This window comes from Megascapheus bottae, chromosome X, assembly GCF_031878675.1.
Source record: "Megascapheus bottae isolate mThoBot1 chromosome X, mThoBot2.hap1, whole genome shotgun sequence".
Lineage (NCBI taxonomy): Eukaryota > Metazoa > Chordata > Mammalia > Rodentia > Geomyidae > Megascapheus > Megascapheus bottae.
The window spans coordinates 39,045,863-39,063,858 of NC_143547.1; the positions used below are offsets into that span (position 1 = coordinate 39,045,863).

Genomic DNA, 17,996 nt, shown 5'->3' on the forward strand with positions numbered 1-17,996 from the left:
CTTAGCCACCGTGCCACTTTTGGTTGTCTAGTTTTTAATTGGGATAAGAGTCTCACAGACTTTAGTGCACAGACTGACTTTGAACCGTGATCCTCAGATTTCGGACTCATGAGTAACTAGGATTACAGGCATCAGTCACTGGGCCCGGCTTTTCCTGGAAATGTCTTCTAAGCCACATTATAGGAGTATAACCAGTTCCTCAGGCTAACGAGAGCCATTTTGGTAGCTACATGTGGAGGGAAAGAAGGGCTCCTTGGCTACACCAATCTGACCTAAATGTTAACATTACGTAGTTGATGAAAATGCATGCTCTTGCTGCCTAAAACTTTATTGACCACTTACTAACCAAAGATATTAAATATGAACACTAAGGAATCATTTACATTTATACTTGGGAGAAATTTAGCATAACCTTTGGGTATACTCCCTGGAGAAAGGCCCTATAAAGAAAGATGAACTTGGCCAGAAGTATGGCTTGGTGGTAGGGTGCTTGCCTAACAGGCAGAAAGCCTTGGGTTTGATTCCTCGGTACCACACACACAGAAAAAGCTGTAAGTAGTGCTGTGGCTCAAGTGGTATTGTGCTAGCCTTGAGAAAGCTCAAGGACAGTGCCCAGACCCTGAATTCAAACCCCAGTGCTGGCAAAAACAAAAAAGAAAGTGAACTTTATTAAATTGTATTTCTTGATTGTAAATCAGGAAACTTGAGCTTAATTCCCAGCTTTGCTACTTAACTTGCTTGAACAGTTATTTGACCTCTGTATGTCCCTGTATTTGTAAACTGCTAAAAATGACAAAAGTCATTCCTTGGAGGTGTTGGTAAGTATTTCACCAATCAACTGTATGTAAGTTATAAAAACCCTTAGAACTGGGCTGGGAGTTTGGCCTAGTAGTAGAGTGCTTGCCCAGCATGCATGAAGACCCGGGTTTGATTCCTCAGTACCATATATAGAGAGAAAAAGCCAGAAGTGGTGCTGTGGCTCAAGTGGTGAGCTCTAGCCTTGAGAAAGCCCAAGGACAGTGCTTGGGCACTGAGCTGAAGGCCTAGGACTGGCAAAAAAAAAAAACCCTTAGAACTCTCTTGAAGTTAGCCATGATACCATATAACAAAATATTTATGGTATAGGAGGAGCTTTAGAAAATAACCATATTTATCATCTTTGATTTTTAAGACAGGATCATTCTGTAATCTTTTCTCAGGTAAATCCAACCATTCATAATCAATATTCTAAATCCTCTTAGGAGACTCCAGACAATAGAAAAAGAATTCCTTCTATTATAATGTAGTATTTGTCCAAAGTATCAGTGATAGCACAATTGTGATAATGATCACATTGTTTAATTTAATATTTATTATCTGACATGCTCAGTTTATGGCCTAGCATTAGAAAATATACTTAGTGATGAATTAGACATCCTTTATATTCTCTACTATGTTTATTTCTTTTTTTTGATATTGTCAAGAAAGGAAAAAATTGTCCTTAGTGTTCTATAAATAACTGAGTCATATATAACCTGATCATTGATATCAGCCATGCATTTTTGTTCATTTCCTTATGACCTAACTTTTTCCATAAATGTCAAATTATTGTAGATGTACACAAGCATCTTCCTACGAAGTTGTTTCAGCCTTCTCGGCCATCATTCAACTTACTTGATTCACCTCAGGCCCCAGAGGATAACCAGGTAAACTTGCACAGGAAATATTTCTATTGGATTTTTCTTCAGCTGTTATCTTTATGGGAAATAACATAACTAGCCATTATATTTCTTATTAGTAATTGGTGGGAGACAATACACTATCTTGGCTCTCAGTTCACGCATGGTTTCATTGGTTTTGACTTGCTCTTTGCCAACATTTGGATTTTTTCTTAAGCAATTACTTTTATATTGTGATATGTATTGTACAATACATATAGACAAGCACGGAATGTCCAACTACTTAATAAGACAACTCTTAGTTTATTTCTTTCCTAATACGAAGGTATTTGATTGCAGTTTTCAGAAATGTCTTCCTGAATTATATGACTTTATGAGATTCAGTGCTCAAAATTTGCAAAATGTTTATAGAGAAAATTCAGAGGTACAAAGATGAAATAGGACTCAGTCTTAGGCATTATTTAGTGGAGCACTTTTGAACTTAATTTCTTTTCATCATTTCTCAAACTAAAGGTTCCCTCTGTTCGTGTAGAAATACATCTTCCTAGAGACCAGTCTGGGGAGGTGGACTTTCAAGCACTGGTTTCTCAGTTGAAGGAGACCACAAGCTTACAAGAACAAGCCGATATCCTCTACATGTTGTATACTATGAAGTAAGTGATGGATATTGTCAGTATGCTTCCATACTGATAGAGAAAGTGATGCATAATATGTTAGTCAGCTCTCCATTCCTATAACAAATACCTGAAATAATCAACCTATTATGAGAAATACATTATTTTAGCTCATAGTTTGGGCAGTTGGCATGGTCTTGGCTATTGCTTTTGGATCTGTGATAAGGCAGCATATCATGGCACCAATACATGGCAGAACCAGACTCTTCATGGCTAAGATGCAAAACAGGAGGAAAAAGGCACACTTCCTCAAGGGCAAATGCATAGCCACATTATGGTGAAGCCCCATCTCTCAGAGTTTCACTACAGCCCAATAGTTCCATGGGCTGGAGACTATAGGTCTCTAGGAGACCAATCCGTACCATATAGTAAAATAAAGAACAGTTTTGGACAATTCATTGGCTTCCTTTTTCTCTCTCCTTTACTATCTCTCTCCTCTCTCACACTTCCTCTTTTTCTTTCTCTGTATCTGTTTTTCTCTCCCTCCCTCTCTTCCTCCCTTCTTCCTTTCTTTCCTTTCTTTTTTCTTCCTCACTTCTCTCCCTACTTCCTTCCCTCCCTTTCTTCTTCTTTTCTTCCTTCTGTTTTAACTCCAGGTTTTGTGATTGCTTGTCAGGATCTATGCCACTGAGCCACATCTCCAACTCTATTTTGCATTTGTTATTTTGAGATAGGGTTTCGCTTTTTGTCTGGACCTATGCCTACACTTCAGTCTTGCTATTTTATGCTTCTGGCTATGGATGGGATGACAGACATATACCACCATAGCCAGCTATTGGTTGAGAAAGGGTCTCATGAACTCTTTTTGCCTAAACTGATCTCACCTTCCCAAATAGCTAGAATTACAGGTCTGATCCTCACACTTGGCTTAGCTTTGGAGTTTTACTTCCTTGGATTTGAGTACAGTTTAGCAATATACTCACTGTATGACTTCAAAGCTTCAAATGTACTCATTTACATATACTCATAGGATTAGTAAATATCTATAAAGTCCTTAATGCAATGACTGGCACATACTAGATGATTAATAACTAGTAAGTATTAAAAATCAGCTTTATTTTGTGTGTACGTGTGTGTGTGTGTGTGTGTGTGTGTGTGTGTCTGTCTGTCTGTCTGTCTGTCTGTCTGTCTGTCGGGCGGTCGGTCTGTCTCTGTCTGTTTGCCTGTGTGCACATGCTGATACTAGGGCTTGAACTTAGGGCCTCGTGCTCTTGTTTGGCTTTTCACTCATGTTTGTCACTAAGGCTGGTACTCTACTCCTTGAGCCCCACCTCCAGTCCAGTCCAGCTATTTTGCTGATTAATAGAAGGATAGTATCTCATGGACTTTTCTGTCCTAGCTGGTTGCAAACCTCAATTCTCAGCCTAATTAAACAGAATTACAACCATAAGCCCCCAGTTACAGATATAACTTTTTTCTTTGTCAGTTGTGGGGCTTGAACTCTAGGCCTGGGTGCTGTCTCCAACCTCTTCTGCTCAAGGCTAGTGCTCTACCACTTTGAGCCACAGCACCACTTCCGGTTTTCTGGTGGTTAAATGGAGGTAAGAGTCTCTTAGTCTTTCATGCCCAGGCTAGCTTTGAACCGTGATCCTCAGATCTCAGTTTCCTGAGTAGATATGAGCCACCTTGCATAGATACACTCTTAAATCAATAGAACAAAGAATATAGCACCTTGTGGGAAAAAGAAAGTAGCAAGTGTTTGTTTATCTATCAGGCACTCTGGTAAGTATTTTGTGTCTTAAGTGCAACATGTCCGAACTGAACTGAACTCTTCTTTCCTTCCCATCTGTCCTCTGCACAAAAGTAACCCAGTTGTTGTTGTTTTTTCCCTCTTTTCGCGGTGTGATGATGATGATGATGATGATGTAGAATGGACTTCTCTCTTAAACTTTTATCAGATGTTACATACATAGGAATTTAGTGTGGAGTTTTAAAAAAAAACACAAAGAACATTCTCAAGTTTCTCCTAAAAAGCTCCTAAAATGTATCAAAGGAATGAGGAGTGGATTTGGGGATTTGTTATCATTTAGGGGTGATGTTGGAGTGATAACTTCCACTGGCACCCAAAGAAGGAACACAGAGCTTCTAGACAAGATTGAACACATGTATTTCTTCCCTATCTGTCTGGCCAGGGTTTATAAGACAATCATAACAAAACTGAAATACAGTGAGAAGGCAGATCAGCTGATGATCTGAGAATCTGAGGAAGAACATGGTGCTGAGGTTCCCTGAATTTTCTAATCTTTCATCTGTTCTCTGCTGAAGATACCTATGAGCACAAACAACAAATGTCTCAAGAGGATAAAAATTTTCTTCTAGTCAAAAGCTTGGAACATAGGCAGCCTAGTAAGTCAGACAACATTTAGACAATAGCTACTCTACTCAAACCAAGTACACAATAAAACTAAGGACTTATCCCATCAATAAGGGCTGAATGGGAAGCCCAGATACCACTCCACGTAGTTGTAACAAGGCAACACACCCTGCCAGCTTCTCACTGCCAGTGTGTCAGTAAAAACCAAATAGAGATCTGCCCTCTGGGAAGAATGAATTCCTCCTAGAATGTTAATGAAGATCGCTTCTGGAGCCTGAAATTTTTTTCCAATAGTAATGGGGCACCTTTCCTTTCTACTACATGGTGTCTGGGAGATCTAGTAAAGCCAAGACATGCTTAATGCATGTCAGCAGAGGGCACAAAGGGACCTAAGAAATAGTAGTAACCAAGTACTTCTTACTCCCCCTCTGGGCTGGTATCAAGGAAATCCTACTGAGAAGCTTGACTTTCCATCCTTGTCCAACAATAACGAGGTACCCATCCTACCATGTATCAGTGAAGAATGAATGAGAACTCCACCACACCAGGAAGTAATGGGGCCACAGCCCCTTTTCCCTGGTGCTGTAGTATAAGAAAAGAACTGCTGAAATCGAGTATTTTAAACACAGATTCTTACGGTATAATATCTCAAATTTCTAAGATACCATTTGCAAGTCACTTGTCGTACAAAGTACCAGAAAGATCTTAACCCAAATGAGAAAAACTATTAATAGAGCTGGCAATAAGATAACACATTTTTCTACATCCTTCCATTTCTTGGCAAATGATGGTGAAGTAAGTCAGTTCCAGAGAGACAGAGGTTGCATGTTATCTCTCATATATGAAAACTAGAATTGATATATATATATATGTATATATTGTACAAATATATATGTGAACATTAGTATATACGCCATTTGTCTATATATGCAAGTATATATATGTATATATGTGTGGTGTGTGTCATTTGTGCATATATGCATTTATGTACATATACATAAGTAAATGACTTAGATGGAATGCAAATGCGCATAAATGTGCTCATTGAAATAGTAGATTTACAGGAGAACTCAAACTATAATTCCTTAGAAAGACAAAATCAATGGCTCATGCCTGCAATCCTAGCTAATCAGGAGGCTGAGATCTGAGAAAAAAGGTTCAAAGCCAGCCCAGGCACAAAAGAACCTGAGACTCTTATCTCCAGTTAACTTCTAGAAAATGGGAAGTGGGGCTTGGCTCAAGGGTAGGGCAGTAGCCTGGAGCTGAAGAGCTCAGGGACAGCACCCAGGCCAAGTTCAAACCCCATGACCTACAAAAAAAAAGACAAAAATCATGGTTCACCAAAATAAACAGGAAACAGGTATTTGAAAGGTGTTTGATGAGGTTTGAAGGAAATTGAGTAGACAAAGAAAAGTGAGGAAATGCACTCAAATACATCAATATATAACCTGGGTGCCATGTCTCACGTCTGTAATCCTAGCTACTCAGGAGGCTGAGACCTGAGGATTAAGGTTCAAAGCCAGCCCAGGCACAAAAGGACCTGAGACCCTTATCTCCAATTAACTTCTATAAAACAATAAATGGGGCTTGGCTGAAGGGTAGGGTGGTAGCCTAGAACTGAAGAGCTCAGGGACAGTGCCCAGGTTGAGTTCAATCCCGAAAACTCACACACAAAAAATTCAATATATAGGGCCAGGAGTGTGGCCTATTGGTGGAGTGTTTGCCTACCATACACGAAGCCCTGGGTTTGATTCCTCAGTACCACATACACAGAAAAAGCCAAAAATGGTGCTTGTGGCTCAAGTGGTAGAGCACTAGCTTTGAGAAAACGCAAAGATATTGCCTAATCCCTGAGTTCAAGCTCCAGGACTGGCAAAAAAAATTCAATATATATCCTATAAAATGTAAGAAAAGTGGAAGTGGCACTGTGGCTCAAGTGGTAGAGTGCTAGCCTTGAGCTGAAGAACTCAGCGACAGTGCCCAGGCCCCAGAGTTCAAGCCCCACAAGTGACAAAAAAAGAAAAAAGAAAAGTGAGCGAAGGACTGAGTGGGGGTGATGGGTGAAAATGTTGAAAGGGCTACATTAGTCAAGTTGCACTGTATTCATAAACTGCTTTGTTGAAATGGCAACTCCTTTGTACAATTACTTAAAATATTTGGGGCCTGGTGTGTAGCCTAGTGGTAGAGTGCTTGCCTAGCATGCACTGGATTTCATTCTTCTATAACACCTACTCAGAAAAAGCCAGAAGTGGTGCTGTGGCTCAGTGGCAGGGCGCTAGACTTAAGCAAAAAGTGTCCAAGGACAGTGCCCAGGCCCTGAGTTCAAGCCCCAGCATTGGTAAAAAAAATGATAATAAAATATTTTAAAAGCATTTTCATAAGCCGAAAAAGATAACACAAATTATATAAAAGACTTTTAGAGTAACTATTAGAAAAATTTTATAATGCAAAGCAGTTGCAAGTGCCATGCACACAAATGTAAAAGTAGAATCTCAGAGAAGAAATAGAAAATAGAACATTTTAGAGGTCCGGGAGTTTGGCCTAGTGGTTAAGGTGCTTGCCTAGCATGCATGAAGACCCAGGTTCGATTCCTCAGTACCACATACATAGAAAAAAGCCGGAAGTGGTGCTGAAGCTCAAGTGGTAGAGCTCTAGCCTTGAGAAAGTCCAAGGACAGTGCTCAGGCCCTGAGCTCAAGCCCAGCACTGGCAAAAAAAAAAAAAGAACATTTTAGAAATAAAAATGGAAATCGTAGAAATAAAAAATACAGTAACTAAAATGAAACAGTGAGTAGAACAGTGAACTGGAATATAATGCTCTAAAAAGAATCTCATCTGTCAAGATAGGCTTAGACTGAAACAATTATGACTCAGGTATATGTAGAGCTATGGACTGGGAGTGTGGCACAAGTGATGAAGCATGCAGAAGGCCCTCATTTCTCTCCTAGCACCATAAAAAAGCATATATATGATTATAAAACATCAGCCAGGCGAGATGACTCACACCTGTAAGCCTAGCTACTCAGGAGGCTGAGATCTGAGGATGGCAGTTTAAAGCCAGCCTAGGCACTAAAAAGTCCATGAGTCTCATCTCCAATTAATCACCAGAAAACTGGAAGTGGCACTGTGGCTCAAGGGGTAGGGCAGTAGCCTTGAGCTGAAGATCTCAGGGACAACACCCAGGCCCAGAGTTCAAGTTCCACAACCGACAAAAAAAAATTAAAAAAAAACCCACAATGCAATTAGCATACCAAAAAAACTAAAAATACCTACTTAATATCATCCAGTTATGATACCAGATTTTCAGACCATCTCATAATGTTTGTTTTGCTGTTGATTTTTTAAATTCAGGATGCACATTATTATATTTAATTATTAAAATATGTCCTATATGTTTTAACTACCTATCTTCTCTGTTTTCTTGACTAATCATTGAGAAGCTGGGTTGTTTATCAAGTAGAGTTCCCATTCTATATTTTGCTGATTATATCCTAGTGATAACATTTGAAATGATTCTCTTCTGGGTATAGGTGGCTAATGCCTGTAATCCTAGCTACTCAAGAGGCTGAGAGCTGAGAGGATCTTGGCTGGAAGCTTCCTATGCAGGAAAGTCTGTGAGATTCTTATCTGCAATTAAGCATCAAAAAGCTAGAAGTGAAAGTATGGCTCAAGAGGTAGAGTACCAGTGATCAAAAAAGCTAAGGACAGTGCCCAGGCCCTAAGTTCAAGCCCTGGACTGTTAAAAAAGTTTCTCTTTCTCTTTGCCTTATCTTTATAGGCAATTAATGGATATTGTTTATAGCTTGGTAGAATCACTTTAATTTTTTTAAGGCAAGACAACTTCATAGGTATTGGCCTGTACTACTCCTATATCATATATTAGGAGGCCCATAATGTCTAACTAGTGCTTGTCTGCGTCTTTCTTTTCAGTGGTGGGCGGAGGGGAAGTGGCTGGATATGGAAACCAGGGCATTGCAATGTGCAAGGCAAACACTCTACTAATGAGCTCACCCGCCAGCCCTTGATTGTTGCTATGTTTTGTTATGTTAAAATCAATTATGGTACATTTATCCTGTTCTAGATAGTATAAATTCTCCATTAGCTTTTGTCCTAGTGATTTTAACAACCATGAGTGATCATTACCTAGATCTGTTATTTCATTAGGGAATACCAAAACATGACTTTCAATGCGACACATTGACTTTTTTTGCCAGTCCTGGGCTTGAACTCAGGGTCTGGGCAATGTCCTTAGTTTCTTTTCAAGGCTAGTGCTCTACCACTTTAGCCACAGCACCATTTCTGGCTTTTCTCTGTCTGTGTGGTAGCGAGGGATCAAACCTGGAACCTGGGGCTTTCATGCATGCTAGGCAGGCACTCTACCAGTAGACCATGCTCTCAGCCATGGCACATTGACTTTAAAAAATATTGTAAAGTTGATGTTGATGAGCAGGGGAATTACTGTTACATAAGTAAGGTAATGAGTATATTTCTTTTTGAACACTTGCTCCCTCTCTCATTTTCTCCCACTTTCCCCTCCCACTCCTCTCTTCCCAAGGTATAAAGTTCATTTCCAAAATAGTGTCTAGTGAGTATAATTATTCCATTAGTTCATCATTTGTCCTGCTCTTTCTGTGATTCCCTTTCCCTTCCACAGATCAGATAAACTTACATATAAGAAAAAAAGGTACAGAACACTGAAATTAAAACAAATAAAAAATAGAAGTAAATGAAAACTACACTGACCTTTTTTTTTCCTTTACTTGTCCTGGGGCTTTAACTCAGGGCCTGGTCTTTGTCCCTGAGTCTTGTGCATAAGGCTAGTGTTCTTCCACTTGAGACACAGTACCACCTGTAGCTTTTTCTGTGTATATGGTACTGAGGAATCACACCCAGGGCTTCATACATACCAGTCAACCACTCTACCACTAAGCCACACTCCCAACCCAACATATTGACCTTTTTTTTTTTGCCAGTCCTGGGCTTGGGCTCAGGGCCTGAGCACTGTCCTTGGACCTTCTCAAGGCTAGAGCTCTACCACTTGAGCCTCAGCATTACTTCTGGCTTTTTTCTATGTACCGAGGAATCGAACCCCGGTCTTCATGCATGCTAGGCAAGCACTTTAACCACTAGGCCAAACTCCCGGCCCGATATTGACCTTTTTTTTGGGGGGGGGGAGTAGTCATAGGGATTGAACTCTGGGCCTGGGCGCTGTCCCTGAGCTCTTCAGCTCAAGGCTACCACCTTAACCCTGGGACTGGGTGCTGTCCCTGAGCTCTTTAGCTCAAGGCTACTGCCCTACCCTTGAACCACAGCCCCACTTCCCCTTTTCTACTAATTAATTGGAGATAAGAGTCTCAGGTTCTTTAGTGCTGGGGCTGGCTCTGAACCTCGATTCTCAGATTTCAGCCTCCTGAGTAGCTAGAATTACAAGTGTGAGCCACCACGCCCGGCTCATATTGACCTTTTTAATGTGCACATCTTACCTAAAATCTTTCCAATTTAAATTTCTTAAATTTATTCCCTTTAAGCAGAGGAAAAACTCAAAGTGCAAGAGCCTTTTTTGCCAGCTGCAGGGCTTGAACTCAGGGCCTTAAAGTCTCACTCAGCTCACCCTTGAACCACACCTCCATTCTGACCATTTTACTGGTTAATTGGAGAGAAAGAATCTCTTAGACTATTTTACCTGGGCTGGCTTCAAACCATGATCTTTAAATCTTATCCACCTGAGTAGCTAAGATTATGAATATGAGTCACTGGATTCTAGTACTTTTTCATAGTTTTAAATTTTATTTTGATAATTTCAAATAGGCAAAAGTTGTAAAAAGTACAAAATATTCAGGAAGTCTTTCACTGAGATCCTTCACATATCTCTCTGTCTCTTGGTAACTCTCTCTCTCTCTCTCTCTCTCTCTCTCCTTCCCTCCCTCCTTCCCTCCCTCCCTCTCTTTCTTCTTTCTTCTTCTTCTTCCTCTTCTTCTTCTTCTTCTTCTTCTTCTTCTTCTTCTTCTTCTTCTTCTTCTTCTTCTTCTTCTTCTCCTCCTCCTCCTCCTCCTCCTCCTCCTCCTCCTCCTCCTCCTCCTCCTCCTTCTTCTTCTTCCCTCTCACTTCTCTCCCTATTCAGAATAATGTTGGGTATATAGATTTCTAACATAACAATCCAGGACTTTGAACTGTCCTTGAGTATTTTTGCTCAAGGCTGGCACTCTATCACTTGAGCAACAAGTCGGATTCCAGATATTTTGGTGGTTAATTGGAGATAAGCATGACAAAAACTTTTCTGCATGGACTAGCTTCAAACCACATCTCAGACTCCAGAGTCTCATAGATGTAAGCTGCAAGCATCATACTTCATAGATTCTTTATGGTTTTTATCACGAATGTATATTGAATCCTACAGAACATTTTCTTTTTTAATTACAAAACAATTTTTAAATATGAGATGATCTCATGGGATTTTTGTTTCTGATTCTAGTTATGTGCTCAATTACATTTCCCAATTTACCTATGTTGAACCATGCTTGCATGCCTAGAATATGGGAATTCTTGATAATGGATATGATAACGGCATGGGAAATTATTGTTTTGCAGTACTGTGAATTGGACTCATGGCCTTATTATTGCTAGAAAACACTAATTACTACACTCCTAGTGTTTTTGTTTTTACGTAATTTTTTTTGGTCCAGTCCTGGGCACTGTTCTTGCACACTTTTTGCTCAAGGTTACCGCTCTCCCACTTGAGCCACACTGCCACTTATGGCTTTTTCTGTGTATGGGTACTGAGGAATCAAACCTAGGGTTTCATGCAGGCTAGGAAAGCACTCTACCACTAGGCTATGCTCCCAGGCCTTTAATTAATGTTTTCTTTATTATAATATATAGAGGGATCACAGTTACATTTGCCAGACAGAGGGTAATCACTTCCACACATTGACAGCCTCTCTCATGTTTTTGTCCCCTTTTCCCTTCCTCACCCCCTCCCAATCTTCTTGTTTTACACCTTCGCTATCTTACTTCAACTAAACAAATAAATGTACATACAATATACCAGGTACCAAAGTCAGATATTGTAAAAACATGAGATTATTGAAAGGGTAACAAAAGAGAAGAGAAATAATATAGTACAATAAGAACAACAATCACATAAGATAAAGCTCTTGTTTCCATATCCTGGAGATCCTTTCATTTAGTCTCATCCTATATGACCTTATGTATCTAGGTTTTGAGCTATTGTAATCCTCTGCTAAGAGAGTCCTAGATGTGTACTAATTATCACAAATGAGGGAGACCATGGAGCCTATGTTCCTTTGAGTCTGGCTTACTTTACTTAATATGATTTTTCCTAAGTCTTTCCATTTCCTTACAAATGGGGCGATGTTGTTCTTTCTGATGGCAGCATAGAATTCCATTGTGTATAAATACCACATCTTGTGATCTGACCATCTACTGAGGGGCATCTGGATTGGTTCCATATCTTTGCTATGGTAAATAGTGTTGCAATGAACATCATTGTGGCTAGTGGATTTAGTATGTCCTTGTTTCTGGACGATTGGGTAAATGCCAAGGAGTGGAATTGCTGGGTGATGGCAGAGTCATGGGTCATGTTTAGTCTTTTGAGGAACCTCCATACTGCTTTCCATAGCGGTTGAACGAGTTTACACTCCCAACAGCAGTGTAGTAGTGATCCCTCCAGACCACATCCCCTCCAGCATCTGTTGTTTTTAGATTTCTTGATCATGGCCATTCTAACTGGAATGAGGTGGAATCTCAGAGTTGTTTTGATTTGCATTTCTTCTATGGTCATAGATGTTGAGCATTTCTTCATATTTCTATTGGCCATTCTTATTTCTTCTACAGAGAAGTCTCTCTTTAAGTCTTTGGCCCATTTTTTGATGAAATGGTTGTTTCTTTGGAGATTTGTTTGGGAGAGATTCAGTTTTTTTAGATGTAGATATATTTTAGACATAAGGCCTTTGTTTGTTGTCTGGTTAGTGAAGATCTTCTCCCACTCTGTGGGCTTTCTATTTAACTTGCTAGCTGTGCTTGATTTACATTTCTTTTTTTTGCCAGTCTTGGGCTTAAGCTCAGGGCCTGACCACTGTCCTTGGATTATCTCAAGGCTAGAACTCTACCATTTGAGCCTCAACGCCACTTCCGCCTTTTTTCTATGTATGTGGTACTGAGGAATCGAACCCAGGTCTTCGTGCATGCTAGGCAAGCACTCTACCACGAGGCCAAACTCCTGACCCCTGATTTGCATTTCTTTTATGGCCAGAGATGTCGAGCATTTCGTCATGTGTCTGTAGGCCCTTCTTATTTCCTCTACAGAGAAGTCTTTCTTTAAATCTTTGGCCCATCTTTTCATGGGATATTTGTTTGAAGATTTGTTTTGGAGAGATTCAATTTTTTGAGCTGTCATATATTTTAGATATGAGGCCTTTGCTGTATGGATAGTGAAAATCTCCCACTCTGTGGGCTATTTAGCTTGCTAGCCATGTCCTTTGCCACACAGAAACTCTGCAGTTCAAACTTTTTAAAAAATTTTTGTGTTTCTTGGACTTTATTAAGAAAGTTTCCACCTGTGCCAAGGAAACCTAGTGTATCCCCCATTCCTTTTTGTAAAGTTTTCAGTGTATTTGCTTTTACCTCAAGGTTTTTGATCCATTTGGAGTTAATACTGGTGCAGGGCGACATAGAAGGGTTCAACTTTAGTTTTCTGTGGGTGCTTAATGTTTTTAATATAGAATCTGTTCATTTTTTCCTGGCTTCAAATGAGATTCTCCTGCCTGTCCCTCCTGTGAAGTTGTGATTGCAATAATGTGTCACAACAGCCAGCTGGTGTATGATGTTTTTAATGTGTTTGCGTGTGCAAAATATTTTATGGGGGCCTTTTTGTCTATGTTTACTTATAAATTGGTGTATAGTTTTCTTTATTCTAATTTTCTCCTTGTCCAATTTTGTTATGAAGAAAACTACCTTCATATTATGAACTTGGTAATGTTCTTTCCCTTTGTATTTCATGGAATATTTTGAGGAGCATTGCTGTTAGTGCCTTTTTGAAGGTCTGGTTAAATTCAACAGGGAATTTGTCTGGTTCAGCACCTTTCTTTCTTTATATGCTCTGTTTAACTTTTATAGCTCATATGTATCTAGATATGTTTTTATATTTCTTCTAAACTTATTAAGATATAATTTTCCGAAGTATATTTTCTCATGGTCCTGTGGATTTCAGTGTTACATACAGCAAAATACCCCTTTTATTTCTACTATTACTCATAATTTTCATCTTCCTCTTCCTTTTGTTTAGTTTGACTAAAGGTTTGTCAGTCTTGTTTCAGCGAACCGTTTTATTGTTTTGTTGACTCTTTGCGTTGTTTTTTAGTCTCCCTTTCTTTACTTTTGCCCTGGTTTTTATTATTTCTTTCCATTGACTTTTTCTTTTTCTTTCTTTCTTTTTTTTTGGTTGGTTGTGAGATTTGAACTTGGCCTGGGCATTGTCACTGAGCTCTTCAGATCAAAGCTATCCGCCCTAACCCTGGGCCTGGGCATTGTCCCTGAGCTCTGTAGCTCGAGGCTACCACCCTCCCCCTTGAGCTACAACACCACGTGCCACTTCCATTTTTCTAGTGGTTAATTGGAGATAAACGTCTTAAGCTCTTTAAGGGCCCTGGCTGCCTTTGAACCCTGATCCTCCTATCTCAGCCTCCGGAGTAGCTAGGGTTAGAAGTGAGAGTCACCAAGCCCGGCTTTTGGACTTGTTCTAAGAGTTTTTCTCAGAGTTTGGAGTTCATTCTTAAGTCCTTTATTTGAGACCATAACTACTAAAATTCCATCTTGGAATTGCTTTTGCTGTGTACAAAGGTTCTTTTAAGTTCTGTTTTCATTTTCATATCATTTATGATTTCTCAGTGACTCACTTATCAAGTGTGTTGTACAAACTCTGTATAGTTTATGTAATTTCTCTCGTTATTCTTTTTTATTACATTAATATCTGATGTGATACAAGGAATATTTTTTTCTATTCATTGAGACTTGCTGCTGGGCACAGTAACTCACATAATCACAGCTACTCTGGAAGCAAAGATCAGGAGGATTGCAGTCCCTGACCAGTCTGGAAAAAAAGTAGTGAGACTCCATCTCAAAGAAAAAACTGAACGTGGTGTTACAAGTCTAATTCCCACATGGGAGGAATTTAAAGATGCTGTACAGGAAATTGGAGGAAGATTGTGGTCCAGGCCAGCCCTGCCCCCTTGGAGGTGTAGAGGAATGAAACAAGAGATTATATCTGGAGAATAACTAAAGTGAAATGTGGGGGAGCGGTTCCCTCAAGTAGGAGAACACTTGCCAAACAAGCACAAGGTTCTAAATTCAATCCCTAGTACCACCAAAACAACCAGGCCTGTGTCATGGCTTAAATTGTAATCTGTTTTGGAGACAGTTCCTTTGTCTGATGAGAAGATTGTGTATTCTACTGGGCATCAGTGGCTCATGTGTGTAATCCTAGGTACACAGAAGGCTGGTATCTAAAGATTGAGATTTGATGCTAGCCTGGGTAGACAAATCCAAATGATTTTTATCTTCAATTAATCAGTAAAATCCTACAAGTGCTAGAACACCATCCTTGAGCACAAAGCTAAGCAATTTTTAAGGTCAAATTCTATGTAATATCACTGTTGATTTATTTGTGCCTCTTGTTTATAACTATCTGCTTCAAGTTTCAGTTTAAAGGCTTTGGATTCTTATTCTTGCCTTACTGATTCCAAAAGATGGTCTTTTGTCTGATCTGTATGTGTCTTGAATTGCTTATTGTGTCTAAAGATGATTCTTTAAAATCTAAGGAAGAGTGTGAGGCTCTGAGTACGAGAATATGCCAATCTGTGCATCTGGTGTTTTGCTTCAGATTCATGGAAATGCAGGAAAGTACCAAATATCTAATTTGTAAAATGTCTCCAAATCAAATCTTTATCCTTTTTTGGCATTGTTTTGCCAGTACAGGATTTCCATTCTCTCTCAGCTTTCTTCCTTAGTGGACACTCTCCCATGTGAGTCTCTACCCCTGATTTTTTGCTGTTTATTAGGCAGGTAGAGTCTTTTCTGCTGAGCTAGATTTGAAACAACAATCCTCTAGATCTCGGCCTCCTGAGTAGCCAGGATAACAAATATGAGCCAACATTTCCATCTTTAAATTTTTGTTTTTAAAACAAAAATTGTTTTTATCCTCATAAAGAGGATAAAATAGTGTCAAAACCCAATTTAAACTAGGAAACTCTTGTCTTGATATTGGTTAATAAGGTTGACTCTTGGCTGTTTACAAGGGTTCTTAGGCATAGCAAAAACAGAGAATGTGTAGTTTACATGGTAAATGCTTGCCTGGGAAGTGTAAGGCTCTAAGTTCAAACCCCAGTACCCTAAAAAATAAAAACAAGTACATCCATTCTAACACTGAAAAAAACTAGGCATTGGTGGCTCACAACTTTAATCCTAGCTACTCAGGAGGCTGAGATCTGAAGAATGCGGGGTTCAAAGCCAGCTTGGACACGAAAGTCCATGAGACACTTATCTCACCAAAAAACTGGAAGTGAATCTGTGTTCCAAAGTGATAGATCACTAGCCTTGAGCTGAAGAGCTTAGGGATAGTGCCCAGGCCAAGGGTTCAAGCCCCATGACCTACCAAAAAAAAAAAGAAAGAAAGAAAAGAAAAGATCACTGTAGGCTTCACTTACAACTAATGTAGTATCATGTTTCAAATTGCAGAGGACCTGACTGGGACACTGAATTGTATGAGGAAGGGGGTGCCACAGTCAGAACCCTTCTCACTGAATTATATGGCAAAGTTGGAGAGATTCGCCATTGGGGCCTGATCCGGTACATTTCTGGGATCTTAAGGAAGAAGGTGGAAGCCCTTGATGAGGTGCTGTAATATTTTCTGGAATTTTGTATATGGGGGGTGATTTTTTAAAAGTTTTGTGGATGGGGTTATATCTCAACGGTATAGAACACTTGCGTAGCATGTGTTCAATCTCTATCTCTGCAGGAAGGCAAAAAGTTGATTTCCATTATTGTTTTTAAGGCAACTACAATCTCTAATCATATCAGATGCTGTCACACATAATGTTTCTGCTATTGGATGATAAATATACATGAAGGAATCATAAGGATTATAGACTTCATAGGTTCTATTAATCAGAGAACTCTAGCTGTTTTAGAGACAGTGTCTCACTATGTAACCTAGGCTAACCTCCACCAAGTGATCTTCCTGCCTCAAAGTAGAGTTCTGTGTCTTTTTCTTTATGCTAGGCTTGAACTTAAGACCAGCTTGGCCTTTGTTCTGAGCTTTTCTGCTCAGGGCTAGCACTCTATCAGTTGAGCCACAGCTCCACTTCTGGCTTCTTATTGGTTAATCCAAGATAAGAGTCCCACAGAATTTTATTCCCAGGTTGGCTACAAACTATGATCATCAAATCTCAGCCTCCTGAGTAGCTAGAATTGCAAGCATGAGTCACTGGCACCCCACAATTTCTATATCTTAAGCCTGAATATACAATGAGCTAAAAGATTCTTTATCCTCAAAATGAAAAGAACTTGTTCCTTTCTGGAAATTCCTATTCTTTAAAAATCAAGGGGAGGAAGTGAATTCACTGTTTTTAGGTGAAGTTGAACAAAAGTTTTCTAGACTAACAGTGTGTGGAAAGCTGAGGGATAATGCTATGTTGTCTCATCCTAGGCCTGCACAGACCTTATCTCATACCAGAAACATTTGACAGTGGGATTCCCTCCAGAACCTCGGGAGAAGACCATCTCTGCGTGAGTGTGGTGTTTCCTTGGGGTCCTTATCACAGTCATCATGCCCTCGTGTGTTGCTGGATGACAGTGTCCTACATGCACACAGAAACCCATGAGAACCTGGGTGCGGTGGCTCACGCTTGTAATCCTAGCTACTCAGGAGGCTGAGATCTGAGGATTACAGTTCAAAGCCAGCCCTGGCCACTAAAGAATGTAAGACTCTTATTTCCAATTAACCACCAGAAAACCAAAAGTGGTGCTATGGCTCAGGTGGTAGAGTGCTAGCTTTGAGTTGAAGAACTCAGGAACAACACCCAGGCCCAGAGTTTGAGCCCCGTGACTCAAAAAAAAAAAAGAAAGAAAAAGAAATCTGTGAGAAATATCCAGCAAGAATGGCGGTGGGAACAAGTAATGCATAAATGAAAGAGAAAAGCTCACAGGAAATAACACTCAAATCTTTTTTGATCATTATCTTTACCTAAATTTCCCGCTCTAAAAACAGAAAGAGAGAGAGAGAGCGAGAGCGAGAGCGAGAGCGAGAGAGAGAGAGAGAGAGAGAGAGAGAGAGAGA

At 39.8% G+C, this 17,996-nt stretch overlaps 1 protein-coding gene across 2 annotated transcripts in view; it reads left to right on the plus strand.

Moving 5' to 3' along the window:
• Phka1 (phosphorylase kinase regulatory subunit alpha 1) overlaps positions 1-17,996 on the plus strand; it is a 141,321-nt gene that overhangs the window by 85,676 nt on the left and 37,649 nt on the right. For both annotated transcript variants that reach the window (XM_090326737.1, XM_090326738.1), the window contains exons 20-23: positions 1,594-1,685; positions 2,172-2,311; positions 16,397-16,553; positions 17,367-17,446. In XM_090326737.1, coding sequence (XP_090182863.1) covers positions 1,594-1,685; positions 2,172-2,311; positions 16,397-16,553; positions 17,367-17,446 — 469 coding nt within the window. The remainder of the gene's footprint in view (positions 1-1,593; positions 1,686-2,171; positions 2,312-16,396; positions 16,554-17,366; positions 17,447-17,996) is intronic.